General features: G+C 36.9%; 3 protein-coding genes across 4 annotated transcripts; all 3 read right to left on the reverse strand.

Moving 5' to 3' along the window:
* Window positions 1–237: 237 nt before the first annotated feature.
* On the reverse strand, window positions 238–4,315 carry rpl10a (ribosomal protein L10a). The gene is made up of 6 exons (XM_079827269.1): window positions 4,247–4,315; window positions 3,747–3,818; window positions 3,268–3,348; window positions 2,712–2,860; window positions 2,440–2,612; window positions 238–949 (listed from the first exon to the last, which is right to left on the reverse strand). Exons 1-6 carry the CDS (start codon window positions 4,249–4,251, stop codon window positions 779–781), a joined length of 651 nt encoding a protein of 216 aa, XP_079683395.1. The 5' UTR covers window positions 4,252–4,315; the 3' UTR covers window positions 238–778.
* A 2,775-nt stretch (window positions 4,316–7,090) lies between these two features.
* On the reverse strand, window positions 7,091–14,173 carry fance (FA complementation group E). The gene is made up of 10 exons (XM_079827252.1): window positions 13,763–14,173; window positions 12,541–13,114; window positions 11,994–12,038; window positions 11,849–11,905; window positions 11,624–11,767; window positions 8,568–8,691; window positions 8,389–8,464; window positions 8,189–8,255; window positions 7,987–8,112; window positions 7,091–7,711 (listed from the first exon to the last, which is right to left on the reverse strand). The coding sequence occupies exons 1-10, from the start codon at window positions 13,963–13,965 to the stop codon at window positions 7,610–7,612; spliced, it is 1,518 nt and encodes a 505-aa protein (XP_079683378.1). The 5' UTR covers window positions 13,966–14,173; the 3' UTR covers window positions 7,091–7,609.
* A 211-nt stretch (window positions 14,174–14,384) lies between these two features.
* Window positions 14,385–17,714, reverse strand: mkrn4 (makorin, ring finger protein, 4). Of its 2 annotated transcripts, none has more exons than XM_079827259.1 (8): window positions 17,521–17,714; window positions 16,566–16,697; window positions 16,175–16,458; window positions 15,959–16,092; window positions 15,627–15,868; window positions 15,434–15,544; window positions 15,234–15,351; window positions 14,385–15,141 (listed from the first exon to the last, which is right to left on the reverse strand). In XM_079827259.1, exons 1-8 carry the CDS (start codon window positions 17,679–17,681, stop codon window positions 15,022–15,024), a joined length of 1,302 nt encoding a protein of 433 aa, XP_079683385.1. In that variant the 5' UTR covers window positions 17,682–17,714; the 3' UTR covers window positions 14,385–15,021. The 2 variants fall into 2 exon arrangements, with proteins under 2 accessions (XP_079683385.1, XP_079683386.1); XM_079827260.1 differs by lacking the exon at window positions 17,521–17,714 and adding an exon at window positions 17,116–17,486.
* Between the last annotated feature and the right edge of the window lie 550 nt (window positions 17,715–18,264).

An 18,264-nucleotide genomic window follows, 5' to 3' on the forward strand; every position in this document is an offset into this window, starting at 1 on the left:
GTTTTCAACCCACCCATAGGAGTGGGATCTCACTCACAGAATGTAAATGCGCACACCCGCTACCGCTCGGGCATTAATAACGGAGTGGGTATGGAGCAAAGTGAGTTTCAACTTTTCAATTAATTCCTATGAAAGTTTAGCTTCCATATGGGATCTGATAACACAGAAGGACTGCCGTGCTTGCCTCAGCTCCGCTCACGTGATGAATGAAATTTGACTCCTGCTGCGTTTGTCTTTCGTTCAGCTCACTCACACTTTATTGAAAAGACACGTTGTTTTTAATTGTAGTGTCTATTCTCCAACTGAACTAAATGATTTTATTACTATGAATATCAAAACGACGTTGGGGGCAGTGCCACGGTGGGCAAGCGATAACCAATATCCATGGCCTCGGCAGCAAAGCAAGTGCATTCTGGGAGCTGTCTTTCATCCACAGAAGACAAAAAAAAAAAAAACTGTCTTCTCAGTCTAGAAGGCACCACATTCTATAATAATTTCACATTTCTACTACATAAATGACAGTTTAAATACACATTCATCTTCCCAGCGCCCCTTTAACTACATACAGCTTATCACACAAGCCAAACCTTTTAAGAAACTTTTCATTTGGACTAGATACAATAATGGCATGCTTTGCAAATGAGAGAAGATATAACAGTTAAAATGTGCAAATTTTGCATTCATTTGAAAAATCATGACACATTAAAGAAAGAGACAGAAACAGACAAGATTTGGACCAACTCCACATTTAATTGTAGAAAATTATGGAACAAAGTCTCTAATAGAGGCGCTGTGGCTTTCCCATGGTGCTCTTGATGTAGAGCGCTCTGACGTTCTGCCAGTTCTTCTTCAGCAGAGACACCAGGAAGTTCACAGCCAGGTGGATGTTGTAGACCAGCTCTTCCTCAGTCATCCTGACGTGACCAACACCCACAGCCAGACACAGAACCTGAACATGTCAGAGACGACGTTAGAAACTTCTCAAATGATCTCAAGCACAATTTCCCCAGTTGGACAAATACATTCAAGTTCTTAACTAAATCTCTCAATCAGCAGGTACAACGCATCTTGCAGTTAAAAGGCTCAAGACTTAAAATGTGCACTACCGTTCAGAAATTTGGGGTCAGTAAGATGGTTATATATATATATATATATATATAAAAAAGGTCTTCTGGTCATCAAGGCTGCATTCACTTGATGAAAGATACAAAAACCGTAATTGTGAAAATATCAATTTCATCATTACTCCAGTCTTCAGTGTCACATGATCATTCAGAAATCATTCTAATATGCTGATGTGCTCAAGTAATTATTCTTGATTCTTTGGTGAATAGAAGAGTTCCAACAGCATCAAAATCTTTTGTAACAGGAATGGAACGATTACCAGTTTCACGATAAAATGCACTGACGGTTAGTAATATCGTTTAAAATACAATCATTAAAAACGCGCTTGATCATCATGATTTTGAAAACTCGTGCTAAATCCTGTCCAGTGAGCATAAGTCTGGTGCAGGCGCAGCACGCAACGCTGTTTTTTGAATGAGAAGAAATGGCAGAAGGCAGTGACGAGAGATTTTTCAGCTTTCTAAAAGGATCAAATCTGAGGTGTGGTCATATTTTGGCTTTTACAAAAAAGTCCTGAGGGGAACAAATTAAAAGATAGTCATCCTGTCTGCAGAACAAGCCAGAAGAAAGTCTCTGTAATAGGGGGAAACATTTAAAATCTGCAAACGCAAGGCAGGTGGACTTTGACCTCAATACTAAAATTACGTCTGGGAAATGATAACTTGAAGCTTGAGCCAAAGACTAGGGTGAAATTTAAGGGATAATGTATATTCATTGTACACATTGTCACAAATAACTACGGGGATATATTGAGTTGAGATTAAGGTTTTAAATATTACCTGTTTTTTAATAAATCCATTTTGTACAGTGTAAAAACAATCGCCCAGACAAAATTATCACCAGAAGTTATGGTGATAATTATAGTATCATTAATAGTAAAGTCATCTGATTTCATTTTCAATACAATCAAAAACAGACGCAAGTTTGAATAAAACGAGGGAGCATGTCGATTGTGATAGGTGGATGTATGCGGTGTTATAATGCGTTGCTATTGACGACCACAATAGAATCTTCCTTAAAGTGCAAAGAGCTGCTCGTTTTATTCACCATGTTCATTTGCAAATATAAAACTTGTTGAAATGTTTTCAGTGTGCACAGCTGTTCCGAACAAAACCGTGATAATATTGATGATTTGGGTCACTATAATCATGATATGAAATTCATACCATTCAATCCTTATTTTATAGCAACAAGTGTCTTAACTGTCACTATAAATTTGCTAAAAAGCTAATTATTAAAAAAAGAACCCAAACTTTTGAACGCTAGTGCATGTTGGAGTGAAAAAGTGATGCAATTTCACCAATATAAATATACCTTCTTCATCTGGAATTTGATAGTGGACTTCACTTCATCCACCTTGGTAACCAGGTTCTCATTATGGGTGAGCAGAGAGGGAAACTTTCCAGCCTTGTTGAGGCCGGGTCCCAGGATACGAGGAATCTGCTTGATCAGAGACTCAGAGGCCAGGAAAGCATCATATTTTTTTGCTAAAAAGAGAACCACAAGATCGATATGTAGACTCAATCCAGATTGAGCACATGCATGTCTAATGTACTGTGGACCACAAATCTCCAGAGGAAACTCACCCAGCTTCTTGACCATTTTCTTGTTCTTGTTGAGCTTCTTAAGAGCCTCAATGTCCATGTGTGGGAACTCGGCGGCTTTGGCTTCATCACAATGCTGCTGGTCACCAAGTACACACACGGAGAACTTGGGGCGTGGGGTGGTCTTCAGCCTGTGAAGAGGGACGGATTAGACTGACAGACAAACATAAGCATATCAGACCCATTTCGATCCATGTGAGACAGATCAGAAGAGTCTTACCCATACCACCTCAGCTGGCATCAGGTGTTGATAGCACAGGCATTTAACAAAATGGTCGGCTTAGGTATGACAGCATGAACAGTCACCTATAGCCTCCCCTCATGTTTTAAGACCCAGGGTAGGGGTCCGTCTGCTTCAACCCCAAGAACGGGCGGTTTAGACAGACTACCCGAGACTGTTCTCCAATGCCTGCCTTTAACCTGCCCGTTCATGCAATTTAATCAAGTGGCTAACTCATGTCATGACATCCAAAGATTTATTCAGGCAAATCAAAAGGCAAGCAGTGAGAAGGCTGGGTGATACAGTAAAGGTCCGAACCTGACAGTGCCTGAGAAACGCTTGTCCTTCTGGGGATCGTAGTTCTTCAAGCTGATCTGCAGTTCCACAGTCTCAAGAAACCTTAAATATAAAAGTCATTATTGTAAATATCCAATTTGCAAGTTAGAGTTCAGATAAACAACAATTCTAACATGTATGAAATCCAATTAATTATGGGTGACCCATTCAGTTCAGTAGTAGCTTCTCATTAGGTACTACTAAATAATAGAAATACATGTTCAAGCTTCACTAGTACTTGTCTATTAAACAATAAGTTAACATAACATTAAATCTCAATTCCTCCACAATGAAGTGTTTAACACAACGAAACACTGTTCGTATTAAAATAATTGATTCTTGGAAAAAGGGACATTAACAAATCAATAACAGTTAAATGTATAATGCCAATATATCCTGCAATACAACCTTTTTTATAAAGTCAGTCAATTACTGGGGAAACAATATGGTCCGAGTCTTACTTTCTCCTCTTACGACGGGAACCAGACTGGACCTCCCGAACAGCCTCGTACAAAGTGTCTCTTGAGACCTTGCTGTTAAAAGAAAAATAATAATGATTACTTGCATGAATAGTTTACTCACGTGTGTCTCGAGCACATAAATGTCGCGATGACTGCGTAAGATTGACCGGTGACTATATCGTTAACATGCCTCAAAACGCGGTTTTAAAACTTCAATATACCCATATTAACGATGTTATCTATGAATAATATCTGAATAAATGATTATAATTTCAGATGAAGTTAAATAATGCTCAGATTAAACCGGATTGCACTGCAGATGGCCCGCTAAACTGTGCGGCAGCTCTCAAAAACGGGTCGAGGTTGTCAAGAAACATTACAATGTCCGACTGACATTTCTTGACGATATATTCGATTATATACACATTAAACAGCGAAATAAAAATGTATTTGGAATTAAACACGTTATATATAAATATATATGCATATTTCTCACGTGCCTCATTTTGCCGTGATGTCTCCTTTCACACGGAGCTCTGAAAAAGGAAGGAAGAAGGGAAGTTGCGCTGAATATATGCGCCCGAGTGAGTAAAACGGACATCCGGAGCCGCCATGATTGTTGTGGCCACAGAAACGTACGAGAGGTTTTTAAATTTGACAAACTATTATTTTGTATTGTGTCAAATGAATTTGTTCGCCATTTACAATTACAATACGTTTTCTAAAATTAGTATGATCTATTAACAAATATATTTTATATATGGGTAATAGACAAATAAAGCTTAAAAAGGTATTTTAAAAAATGATGTAATGCACATTTTGAGTCAATAACAATGTTTCAGTTGTTACATGAAACATTGTTATTGACTATAGGCAGCTCCGGAATAAATGCACAGTCGCTATTAGAAAAGCAACGGCTGATTATTTTATTGAAAAAACCACTATTAACTCAAATAATCCCAAGAAATTCTGGCAGAATATAAAACTGATATCAGGTAGTAAAAACAAGTCTAGCTTTCCATCATGTATAAAAATGGATTCCACTAGCATATCAGATAAAGAACATATGCTCAATTGCTTTAATAAGCATTTTGTTGCCTGTGGGTTTCTATTTCAACCACTAAATCTTACAGGCTCTGATTCTGATTTTATTAATGCAGAAAGTCATCTAGAAAAGGAAGAGTTTAGATTTAAACAAATTAAGAGAACTGACGTTTATAAAGCACTCTGTCTGCTTGACATAAACAAATCTTCAGGTCCTGATTGTTTGGAGCCTTTGTATCTGAAACTAGCAGCAGATTATATTATATCTGCTTTAACTTATATTTTTAATCTTTCTTTAAATACTGGTGTTATTCCAGAAATCTGGAAATCAGCATTTGTTGTTCCTTTATTAAAAGGGGGGGGGGGTATCCCACTATAATGAATAATTACAGACCAATCTCAAAGCTCTGCGTTTTATCAAAGATATTAGAAAGCCTCATTAGTGAACAGTTGACATGCTATTTGAATGCAAACAGGGTGTTGTCTATCAATCAATCTGGGTTTCGCAAAAAACATAGTACTACAACGGCTATTTTGAAAGTTTTAAATGATATTGTAGGGTCAATGGATAATGGTGAATTTTGTGCCTCGCTTTTTATTGATTTATCAAAGGCTTTCGATACAGTGGATCACGGAATCTTGCTGCACAGATTGAAGGTTGTTGGTTTATCAAGTCACGTTATTCCTTGGTTTAAAAATTATCTGAGTGGAAGAACCCAGTGTGTTCAAGCCGAAGGTAAACAATCTGATTCACTGGAGATCTTCAAAGGTGTTCCCCAAGGATCGGTGCTGGGGCCCCTTTTATTCACCATTTATATAAATAGCCTTGATTATGACATTCAGGATGCCAACTTTCATTTTTATGCCGATGATTCTGTCGTGTATAGCAGCGCTTCCTCTGGACAGCAAGCCTTGTCTAAGCTTCAGTCAGCCTTTAATATTATTCAGTTAAGGCTTCACAGTTTAAAACTTGTTCTGAATACTGATAAAACCAAGTATATGTTATTTACCAAATCAAAAAAACTTGAAAATAATTTAGTATCTCTTCAGACCTTTCAAGGTACAGTGATTGAATTAGTAAAAGAGTACAAATATCTAGGCATCATAGTTGATGATGCCCTATCTTTTAGTTCTCATATCACTCAACTGAAGAATAAATTGAAAATCAAGCTTGGGTTTTATTTCAGGAACAAGTTTTGCTTCTCTTTTAATGTAAAAAAGAAATTAGTCTCTGCTACTTTTCTCCCTGTCCTTGATTATGCTGATGTTGTATATCAGTTTGCACCTTCTTATCTTCTTTCTTCCTTAGAGGCCGTTTATCATGGTGCTCTAAGGTTTATATCAAATTGTAAATCTTCAACCCATCATTCCACCTTGTACCATAGAGTAGGTTGGCCTTCTCTGTCTACCAGAAGAAAAATGCACTGGTACTTAATTATTTACAAAGCCATCTTGGGGTTGTTGCCTTCTTATCTCTGTTGTTTTATGCAGCAGAAAATTATCAAGAATTATTCTCTTCGTTCGCAAAACTTTTATACTCTCTCTGTTCCTTTTACTCGAACTGAGTTAGGTAAGAAGTCTTTTATGTATGCAGCGCCGTTTGATTGGAATCTCCTCCAATCTAAATTAAAATTAGAAAATCTGCTGACTCTGGATCGTTTCAAATCAGTTATCCGGCAAATGGAAGTTGATCTAACATTATGCAACTGCTTTTAAGTGTTTTTTAATCTGTTTGTGTGATGTTTATTTGTGATGGAACTGTATGTATTGCTGCACATTTTGGCCAGGACACTCCTGTGAAAGAGATTTTTAATCTCAGAGAGCTTTTTCTGGTTAAATAAAGGTTAAAAAAAAAAAAAAAAAAAAAAATATAACATTTAAGTGTGTTTAAATTGGGCTGTTTTTATGTCAGGCAATACAACCAAATAGTTGTACGTATACTTTATTTGTACCACCTGACATGGAGAGTGTACCAACATACCCACTTAAAGTTGTTTTTACAAGTATTTGAGAGACAAGTACTTAATCTAGCCTTTTCACTCTGCCACAAGGGTCAGCTGGGGTCCTCTGGATGATGAATTATCATGTTTACTGTTATTACCTTGTCAATACATAATAAAAGAGCCATTTTTGCAGTTGTGCCACCCTGACATTTGAGAACATACAAATTGCTGGATAATATTTTTTCAATTATCCCAGCAGCGATAAAAATACCTGTATTTATAAAATTGTAAGTTTATATTTAAGGTTTCAAAGCTAAAATGATGCCAGAGTATTTCATTTTTAATTATTTTATTATTAAGACACCATTTTAAATAGTTTTCCTTAGTCTGTTCATTTGTTCCGACAGATGCATCACCTGACATTTTGAGGGTTTAAGATAACAAAACATAAAATAATAAGTGTAATTTAAATTTACAAAAATTCAATGTAATTCAAACTAAATAGGTTTTACAGGATAAAGGGATATGTCACGAATGTATCAAATTATTTTCAAAGGAAATAATGCACTTGGACACAAAAATATACACGTCATGTCATTGATATTAATACTATCACAATAATGTATCTTTAAACATTCAAATGTGTCCAGTACAAAGCATTTAAATAATACAAATTTCAGATTTAATTGAAAATATGAAGTTTAATAAATAATATGATAATTAAATATTGAAGTTAACCCATTCAAAATGTATACAGTATGCATACGTTTTTATTTTATTTATAAATAAAGTTATTACAAAATATATTTACAAAATAATACAATCCGATTAATTGAAACTCATGTACTAAAGTGTCATTTAAAATGGGAATATGTTTCAAAGAGAAATCCGTTTTAATGCAGCCAACAATGATTTCTTGAGGAAGGTTTCATTGAAAGACAGGCAATTGGAAAGTGTGTGGTGGCATGCAGAATTCACCTGAAATGCAAAAACAAACAAACAAAAAAATATTATTAGCAGTTTTACACTAGCTTTTTAAAAAACATTATTTATTTATTTTTTTCATTTTATTTGTTTATACGTTACTATCATATGCCTCAGTAATTGGTGTACAGAGAATAATTAGGTTTCTTAGTATTCATGATGCTGATGACCATAAAATTACACTTAATAATATTGTGGTTGAAGGTTATGGTCAGGTGTTTATCAAAACTTGAGTTTCCATAATTTCCATACATTATAGTTATACTCACATGTGACTGATATTTGGTCAAGACACTCAGCAACATCTTGGCAAACTTCATAGATTTGCTAAAATGTGGAGACTGGCTGCAAAGCTGGTCGGTGAAGTGAGCGAAATCCTCCTCGCTCAGATCAAGCTGTGAGCATAACAACAGAAAGCATTAACATGGGACTAAAACATCCTTTACGATTCAAAAGAGATTTCTGAAGTACCTTTGAATCCAGCAATGCATGGATGACTGATAATACACCCTCATCCCAGGACACTCCAAGTGCTGTCCTTAAATTTGAAAGCAAAATTTATATGGTTAGTAAAACTCTGTCAACCTGTTACTCAACTCAAGCATGGTATTTTCCAGCAATTACAAAGGCTTATGTATTTCTAACAGTGGATTTGTAATATTCAGACTGACCGAAATACAAGAAGCCTGTGATGTGGTTCAAGGCAGTCCACTACCAGTCTACAGAGTAACTCTGCCTGGGCACTTCCTTAAGAAAACATACAATTAGTGTAGTATATGAAAACATGAGTAAAATACAAACAAAATGCATGCTAACTTTGATATGCAGCTCAAAAACAACATACTCATACCAGTTTTTCCTTTCCGTAAAACTGGTTCTATCAGAGCCTGGCAGGTCGGCCTGGGGTAACGAGTGCAAAGAGACGTTACGGCTGTTACTAAACAACGAGAGGCAGCTTCTGCAAGGGACACAATCTGAGAAAGAGAAATACATAAATGTATGTGCAACTGGGCTTTTATTCGGGCAATTATCAAATATTAAAATATCAACATAAAAACTATATTTATTTAAATCATAACACCTACAAATTATATTATTATTATTATATCTCTGAACAAACCATAAAAGGGTAAAAAAAAAAAGTTTTCAAAGTCTTTTATGCTCACTAAGGCTGCGTTTATTTGATAAATACAGTATCAACAGTAATAATGTGAAATAATACAGTTGCTTAATATTTTAGTGAAAACATTAAATTTGATAAATACAGTATCAACAGTAATAATGTGAAATAATACAGTTGCTTAATATTTTAGTGAAAACATTAAATTTGATAAATACAGTATCAACAGTAATAATGTGAAATAATACAGTTGCTTAATATTTTAGTGAAAACATTAAATTTGATAAATACAGTATCAACAGTAATAATGTGAAATAATACAGTTGCTTAATATTTTAGTGAAAACATTAAATTTGATAAATACAGTATCAACAGTAATAATGTGAAATAATACAGTTGCTTAATATTTTAGTGATTCTTGAACAGCATTTATTTGAAATAGAAATCTTTTGTAACAATGTAAAAGTAACTTAAGCTCAATTTAATGCATCCTTGCTGACTAAAAATTAATTCATTAAAAAAATGCTAGCACTTTACAATTAGGTTTAATTTGTTAACATTAGTTAATGTATTAACTAACCATGAGCAATATATGTGTTACTCTATCTGTTAAAAGCTGCACTATGTAACTTTTTTGAGCTCAAATTTAACAAAATGTAATTTATTTAATGAGTGAGTACATCATTAATCCATTTCCCAAACCGTGTTTTTGTATTATCCTAAATCACTGTGGTACACTTATAATAAGTGTTTATATTGTGACTATTTTAGTCCGGTTCGGGTCACACCACTGCGAAGTAGGACAGTACCTGCGTGACTCGTCATAGACATACACAGAGAGAAGTAGCTCCGGCTGCAATGTTCTTCTGCAAGACGCGTGCAGTTCTGCTTATTAACAGCTAGAGCGCCAAAAGTTACACAGTGTTTCTTTAATCTGTTAATGTTAGTAAATAAAAAATATAGCTGTTCATTGTTTGTTCATGATTAGCCCCGTTTCCTCCGAAATTACCGGGAACAATTTGTCCCAGGAACTCTTTTTCCCTCAGACCTGCTGCTGTCTGCGTTTCCATTGTGGTCTAAAGTACCGTGAAGATTAGTCCGGTGATGTAGGACAGCGCGCCACTTTCCAGAGCCCACTGGATTTTGTCCTCCACAAATAAACTTAATAAAGCCTGAACCTCGTCGTCGGTCCATCGGTCATATTTTTTAAACTCCATTGTTGATTTAAATAGTAAACAACTCTTACAACTCATACTTTTAGGTTGAAATAAAATGCTGCATGAGCTCAACCAATCAGCATGTTAAGCGCCCAAGTCCCACCCCCAAAAGTTCCTGAACTTTGAAAAAGTACTACCTCACGAGCAGGGTCGTTTTGAGGAGGAAATCTTTACCCGGAACTTCATTTAGACCCTGGTTCCTGTGGTCGAAACACACAGAGTACCACCCCAAAGTCCCTAGTTCCTGGGGAAAGTTCCCGCGGTGGAAACGCGGCTTTAGTTCACAGTGCATTAACTAATGTTAAAAAATTCAGACTTTTGATTTTAATAATGAATTAGTAAACTTTGACATTAAAGGGGTGGCATCCGCATCCGTCTTTTCACATTTTTTGCAATACAGTACGTAACACAAATGCAATAGCATGTCATAAAAGCAAGATGACAACATAAGTTATAACGGTAATTAAAGTAAACTATGCCTGTTCTATCTTAATGCAGCATATATTCTCTGGCTTTGAAGGCATCTTACAACAGTTCCCACACACGCGATTTATAGATTATCAAAACAGAATATGCTAATCCAGTGGTTCTCAAACTTTTTATAACAAGTACAACCTCAGAAAATATTTGGCTCTCCAAGTACCACCATAATGACCAACATTAAAATACATTGTAGTAGGCCTAACTATTCAGCTACAGCTCTGCACAGTTCAAAAACTAGGCAGTTTATTCCTAAGAATATTTATTGTTGTCAGCCACTTTAACATTGTAAATACACAGTTTGTACATTAACACTGCACTGTGCTTACATACAGGTAAATAAAATGTGTTAAATGTGTAAAACTGTACTGTACTTAAATGTAAAAAAAACAAACACCTTTACTCAAAGATTAAATTAAAATCTATTGTGTTTTAACATTAATTAATTTAGTGATTCCTCTGCGTACCACTAAAGGCAGACTGAGTACCACTAGTGGTACTCGTACCACACTTTGAGAACCTCTGTGCTAATCGATGACTTGAAGATAGTTAACTCCACATCAGCTACATAAACTCATCATCTAACCATTCAGAAACATCCTGTTGCATTCTACATGTTATCACTTCTTACGACTAGGGTTTGAACATAAAAGGCTGAACAGTTTCGTAAATTTTCAGTGCGTGTCTGAAAATCTCTTGAAGCCTTGTAGAAAGGGGGCCAGGAGCAGCAGCTCATTTGTATTTAAAGGGACACACACAAACAGCGCGTTTTTGCTCACCCTCAAAAAGTGACAATTTTAGCATGCTATGAAAAATGATCTGTGGGGTATTTTGAGCTAAAACTTCACATACACACTATGGAGACATCAGAGACATATTTTAGATCTTGTAAAAAGGGACATTATAGGCCCCCTTTAACTAAGATTAATAAATGCTGTAGAAGTGCAGTTCATTATTTCTTCATGTTAACTAATGAAACCTGATTGTAAAGTGCTACCGAAAATGTTACTTAAAACAAATTTGTTCCTTGTTGATGATTTGACTTTCGTTATTTCGATTAAAATCGTAACCTGTAACATATGAACATACCTTGTCGAGCAGCAGGTGTGTGATCACAGCAGAAGCAGTGCTGTGACTGAGGTCTGGAGACAGCTCCAAAAGACAGCTACAGAACTGAGGTAAACTCTGTTCAGATGCTTCAGACAAACACAGCAGTGAACACAATACCTCCACCTGTGATCAGATCCAACTCATTTATACTGATGGAAACATTAATGGAGTAATAAATCCAAAAAGCATCCAGAAACCACAAACCTCATTGGGGTCACATTCATGAAATACTTTCAGAGCAGACACAGAACTCTCATCCCACTGTGAAGAAAAAATATATATATTAAAATTATATAAATGTGATGATTTATAGCAGTTACACTTGCATAATAAAACAAATATTTCTTACCGCTGACTCTGTATCCAGTAATTCTTTAATCACAGGAATGGCAGCCTAAAAAGGGAATGGTAAAATGTTAGAAATTCATCCGTAAATTCTGAAACAAACATCCTGAAGAACAGCAACTTTCCTGAGGTTTATCCATAAACAGATTATGTTAACACTTCACAATAAGGTTTTATTTGTTAACACTGCTTAACTATTTTAGTTAACCTGAACTGAACTAAAAATGAATTATACTTCTGCAGCATTTATTGATTTTAGTTCATGTTAATTTTAACATTTGCTAAAAACATTTTATGGTTGAATGTTGTGTCTGTTAACGTTAAGTAGTTAATGCACTTTGAACTAACACGACAATCTTTAACAAAAGTTAATAAATGCTGTAACAGTATATTGCTCATTGTTAGTTTATGTTAGTTGATGGATTAACTAATGTAAACAAATTAGACCTTATTGTAAAGTGTTTTAATAATAACCTATTAGAACTTTTAATGGTGTATTTTAATGTACGTCTAATGAAAAATCAGTTTAACTGCACTGAATTCCACTTTACCTTCATGTGGTCTGGCAGGTGTTTTGAAGAGCCCAACAGATCAGAATGAGCCTGTGATAGTACAGAGATAGCACTCTGGTTCTGCTGTGTTGTTCTCATGTTATGTTCCTCCTCTTCAGTCAACCTCTCTTCTTCTTTACTTGGTGAGAAATCCACCTTTACCCTTTTACTTAGATGATCTTCCTGGGCATCTCCATCATGATCCATGTTGTCACTTTTCCTTTTTTTCTGATATAAAACGGTCAAGTCGGTGACCGCGTCTTTACCCTCTGTTTTAAGCCCCTCAAAACAAGAGGCCCATCTTCCCTTTGTATTATCATTCCTGAATCTCGAACAGAGATTCTTTAGTGTCTCTGTACAGTTTGAGGTAAGGAGGGTCCCTTTCCTAGTGCCCTCAATATCTCTTTGGAGCTGCTTGATTAAGGCACACGACCACTGATTTTCCCTGTCATCCTGAGTCAGACATCGAAGTAGGTGGAGAACACTGTCGTTGGGAAGTCCAGCGTGAATCAGATGCAGAAAGCACAGCAGATTGCGCTTAAAGACTTCAGAAAACAAGCACACCAAAGGTTTCCTGTAAAACAAACAAACAAAGCACTATTGTATAATCAACTGGAATCAACAGATTTTTGGTTTTATTGTTAAACTTTCTTCTCCTGCATCCTATTCTTCTTCAATCCAGAATAGCAGCACAACTGAAAGGTTTGTTTGAGCTGAGCCCTCTAATGTACACAAGTGAATTACCATTTCCATCATCCATGATGCTTTTTATTTCACATTTTGGTGTTAAAGGGCCTTTACATTAGCCCCAAAATAGAATTTTTAGAAGACCAGCCCAGGTGAGAAAAGTAATGCAAAAGTAACGTAACGCATTAGTTTTCTTAGGAAAGTAACCGGAAATTACAGCAATTCGTTACTTTTTAAGGGAGTAATGCAGTATTGTAATGCATTACTTTTCAAAGTAACTTTCTCCAACACGGATTATAAGTGAACAGGTTTTGATAGGCATTTATTTACAGAAAGTGGAAAGTCACGTTATTTTAGGATTTTAACTGTCGAGTTCAGCCTTTTAATTATAACAAACCTGATTCAGCCTTAGACACGGTTACTGGGGCAAACCGAAAATAAAGGTAAAATAAAAAATAACTATTGTCAACTATAAATTGTGAGTGACTGTCATTTTGCGTTTATGACAGTATGAGTGACAGTAACAGTTACTTACAGAACGAGCGCGTCCTCGTGCACACATGGTTCCTGCTGGCACAACGTCTCTAAAAACGGAGCAAGGGTGAAATCTGGATCACATCTGCGTTGTTTATTGAAAACTGTGTGCGCATTGTTCGCCCCGGCTGCTCCTAAATGCAGAGCGTGAACCAGCAACCGGGACCGTCCGTCAAAACGCTGCAATAGAGCTTTCAGATCCATCACTGGACTTAAATCACACGTCACCGACGAAGCCTGCCAACGTTACTACGGTCATGTTTAAAAACGAATTCGTAGCGGTCCCCAGATACAGCAGAAACATATGGTACAAAATAGTTTTAAACGACAGATCATAACACTGCTAGAAGCTCAGGAAGGCACTGTTGTGTAAAATGTTTCGAATGAGTTCTTTATGTGGCTCTAAACAAGCGCTTATAGCAGACTGGCGACACCTGTAGGCTCGGAGGTGAATTACAATAGATCATCCTCTGACGCCATTCTGATTATTTTGCTTAATTATTTTACAATTTTATTGTTAGAATACAGGTTAAAACCCGTCTAATATGTCCCTCCCACCTTCCTCACAGCATTTGTTTCTACATGACAGGTAGCACATACAAAATAAAAGTTAGAAGCTCAAGTGAGGCAAACAGTGGAACATTTTTATTTTCACTTTTCTTTGAATGAATACAAACATGTACTAAAAGTCATAAAATGTGACACTGGTATAACCTGTTAACACTGCCGAAGAGAACAGTATATCAAGAGCCTGCTGACAGGTTGCACGTTTAGTGTTGTTTGGCAGAATACTGGCAATTATATAAACTAGGAAGTACACAAAATATTAAAATCTGATTTCATACAAAAAAGGTATCAAACAAGAGGGAGCAACAATCAGGAAGCAGCACAGATGAAGAATTAAATGATCAACAAGTGAAAAAGCTAGCTGAAATAAGTGACCATGCATTCCATTAACTTTTTTTTTTTCTTTCCAACTTTGTGCCATAGTCCCTTCCCCAACTAAACCTGAAGATACAGACTCAATTTGAGATCCGAGCAGTCAAACTTTTCCACCAACCTTCTTAAACTAAAGGCAAGAGACACTTCACACTCATACAGAAACAGACGCACTAAGTCTACACGGCTAAATAATTAGCCAAACATGTAGGGGTAGCTAAAGTGAAGCCAACCCTAAAAAGGGACAATTCGATTTCAGTGCAGAAGATAAGCAAAGTTCACTCAAGGCTGAGCCAACATATACATGACTCTAGAAGGTCCTTAGTCGTCAAGAAAATCCAGAAAGTCATCATCGTCTTCATCCAACAGAGTTAGGGCAAAAATGTAGCTCCAAATATGGAGGCCATCAATCCCCAAATCCTCCAACATATCAGCTGTGTCCTGAAAACATCACATTAATAATGTTCAATATAGCATAGCAAACATTTCCACTTAAAAAAAAAGGACTGTTTAAAAAAAAAAAAAAAAGTTACCCTGGGTGTCGAACGCCTGCGACGGTGTGTGTGATTAGGGGGCATGTCATGACTGTAGATACACTCCGATTTAAAGGGGCAGCATCCGTGGCGCATGAAGAAAGTGCATTTTAATTTGCTAGAGATAAACAGAATCAAATGTAAAGGGTCAAACAAACCATTACAGAAGACTTGACAGCACAAATGTGAACCATTCTTACCTGCTTCTTTCTTTGAAAGAGGCTATCAATGATGCTTTTTCCGCCCCATCACAGACCCAGTGCTTGCTGGGAATGTAAAAGGAGGATTTTACTCTGCATTGTGGACAGCCCCTGTTTAAAAACGAATACATTTAGTTAATATACATAAACATTCATTCAAGAAAAACGGAGAATGGGAGCGAGACAATCTCACTTGATGACATCCTCCTGGAAGTCCTTTGTTTTTCTCCAGGTAACGATGCAGCTGATGCAGAAAGCATGATTGCAGTTGGGTAGGATGCCATAACGCCGTTCTTGAGCGGTAGATTTCTCCGAGATCTTGTCCATGCAGATGCCACAAGCCACATCTTTGCTTTGGTCAAAGGCCCTTGAATGTTGCTGCTCCATTGAAACGGCAGCACCACCCTGATCTGGTCTCTCTGGCAAACTGGTCATCTATAATCCAACAACACTTCATTAAACCCAGGCTGATGAAACCCCAAAAGCATTGTCTACAAGCTCCAGAAAATGAATGGCCTTTGTGACCTGTGTTTTAGCTTCAGATACGATTATTTTTTGGACTTCAGCAGGTGCTGGACCAGGCACGAAGGCGGCTGAGCTGTAGTTATGTGAAGAACTGGAGTCTGCAGGACCGCGGTGTTGTAGCGGTCTCGACACACCTGAAGAGGACAACAAAATTAAAACCACACAAGAAAAGTGCGAGGTGCAGTTTCGAAGAAAATTCTGAATAAACCGGAATACCCTGCTGGGGAGGTACATCCTCCACAACCCCGAACTCTTCTTCCTCTGCAATTCCTGTGGTCAAGCGTTCAAAATTCTGCTGCAGCACGCTCATACTTGTGACCAGGGGCTCAGAGCCCCTCCGGTTCAGGCTGTAGGCTCCTTGAGGTGGGAGAAGAGAGGGCGCAGATCCCCGGCGGTCAGCCAGAGAACGGCCCGCCTGCGCAGAGGGGAAAACGGCAGGCGCTGAACCACGTCTGCTGCTCCCTGAAGAGCCTTCACCCGCTTGCGGAACATGGAGATACCTGCAATTTGAAAGATGAAACTTGGATCCTGCTGTTCATATATACACACACTTTGAAATAAGTTGAGAAAAAAAAAAAAAAAAAAAAAAGGCCAGCAGGCTGCTTACCTGCATCGGTCACCAAACCAGCATCCCCCTTTCTGGAAGTACCTACAATGAACCTGAAATGACGGGACTGCAGGAAACTCGTGCAGATAATAACAGCTCGGACCATAGCGACAAGATCCGTTGATGAACTGCCTGGAAAACACAACACGTCCACTATGTAAACATTTGTTCACAATTGCAGCACATTTCACAGATTTTCGAAAAGCTAACGTTACAGCATTCAACTGAATTAAAAAGGAAAACAATGGAGCTTTGAGCCCTCGATCGTTCGTGTTATTGACCACGGAACTTAAACGAAAACTGTTGGTCTTTACACGTTCAGTAACAACCCTTGCAACGGTTTTTTTCCTACTACGTTGCCGTCCAAAAGTATATCTGTAATAATTTGTTGTAACAACACTATCTCGTTCTACTAGAACGAAAGCAAACCGCTCGCTGCCTTAACCGGATGTAAACATCAGCGCCGAGAAACGTTAAAGCAGGAAAAGTCACTCTTTCAAACAGATGATCGGGGCCAAAAACGAACTTTTCATCCAGTCTAAAAAACTACCTGCAAACTTCTCTTTCCACATTTGAGCTGCCCTTTCTCGAATGTCTATAAGGTATGCGGTACCGATCCATTTTTAAAGCCTCCAAAAACTTGATTTGATGCGGTTGTCGGAGCGAGTAAACGGACAGAAGAGTTGGCGAGAGCGTGAAGCGCAGGAGACCTACGTCACGCAGAACGCGCGCTGGCCAACCAGGGACGTCCGTGTCTTTTCTTTAGAATTCAGAAAATAAACAAATCCAAAAAGACGACTTCCGCAAATATATTCAACGAGACTTGATGTCACAATTCATTCTTGATATATTTTTATCCTAATTGTTTGCTTGATGGTACTGCAGCAAACCAAACCTCTGATCTGCTCTGATCTGCACACTAGAGCAAATGCTAGCAGCTGATGAACATACCCACCTACAAACTGCACTGTTGTCTCCTGAGCCTTTGGATGATTGTGCGTCCCTTTCCATCTTGCGCCTGTCCCTCTTTGTCTGATGAATGGCTAATGACATACACACTTTTATAATTGTTGGGCGGGGCCTTCCCATTTGGACGTGTGATGGACAGGGATACATCTTAAACGTGATGCCTTGATGGTCCGAATCAATTCCAGTAAACGATTCTTTCTGAACAGCATCGGTTCAGTCGTCATCACGCACGCGTTATTTTTTTCTATTACCTTTATATATATATATATATATATATATATATATATATATATATATATATATATATATATATATATATATATATATATATATATATATATTAAAAACTATATGATATGATATAATATGATATGATATAATATAATTATTATACCTAATATAATGTGTTGGGAAGGTTACTTTGGAAATATAATAGGTTACAGATTACAAGTTACCCTATTTAAAATATCATAAGTAAGTAAATGTAATACATTTAATATATTTCAATTACTTTATTAAAGTGATGTAGCTAACTGATTACATTTGATTACTTTTCAAAATTTCTAACGAATGTTTTCAACTGTTTATCATTTTCAAACATTTAAACCAGGCAGGGGTAACCTCTAAAAACACAGAGATAGTTATATTTAAGTTATATTTAAAAACTACAATTCTAGATCATTATACTGTAGTAAAAACATGATGTCTTTCTTTTTACAGACTCAGAAAA

Source organism: Gobio gobio (assembly GCF_949357685.1).
Source record: "Gobio gobio genome assembly, chromosome: 10".
Taxonomy (NCBI): Eukaryota; Metazoa; Chordata; class Actinopteri; order Cypriniformes; family Gobionidae; genus Gobio; species Gobio gobio.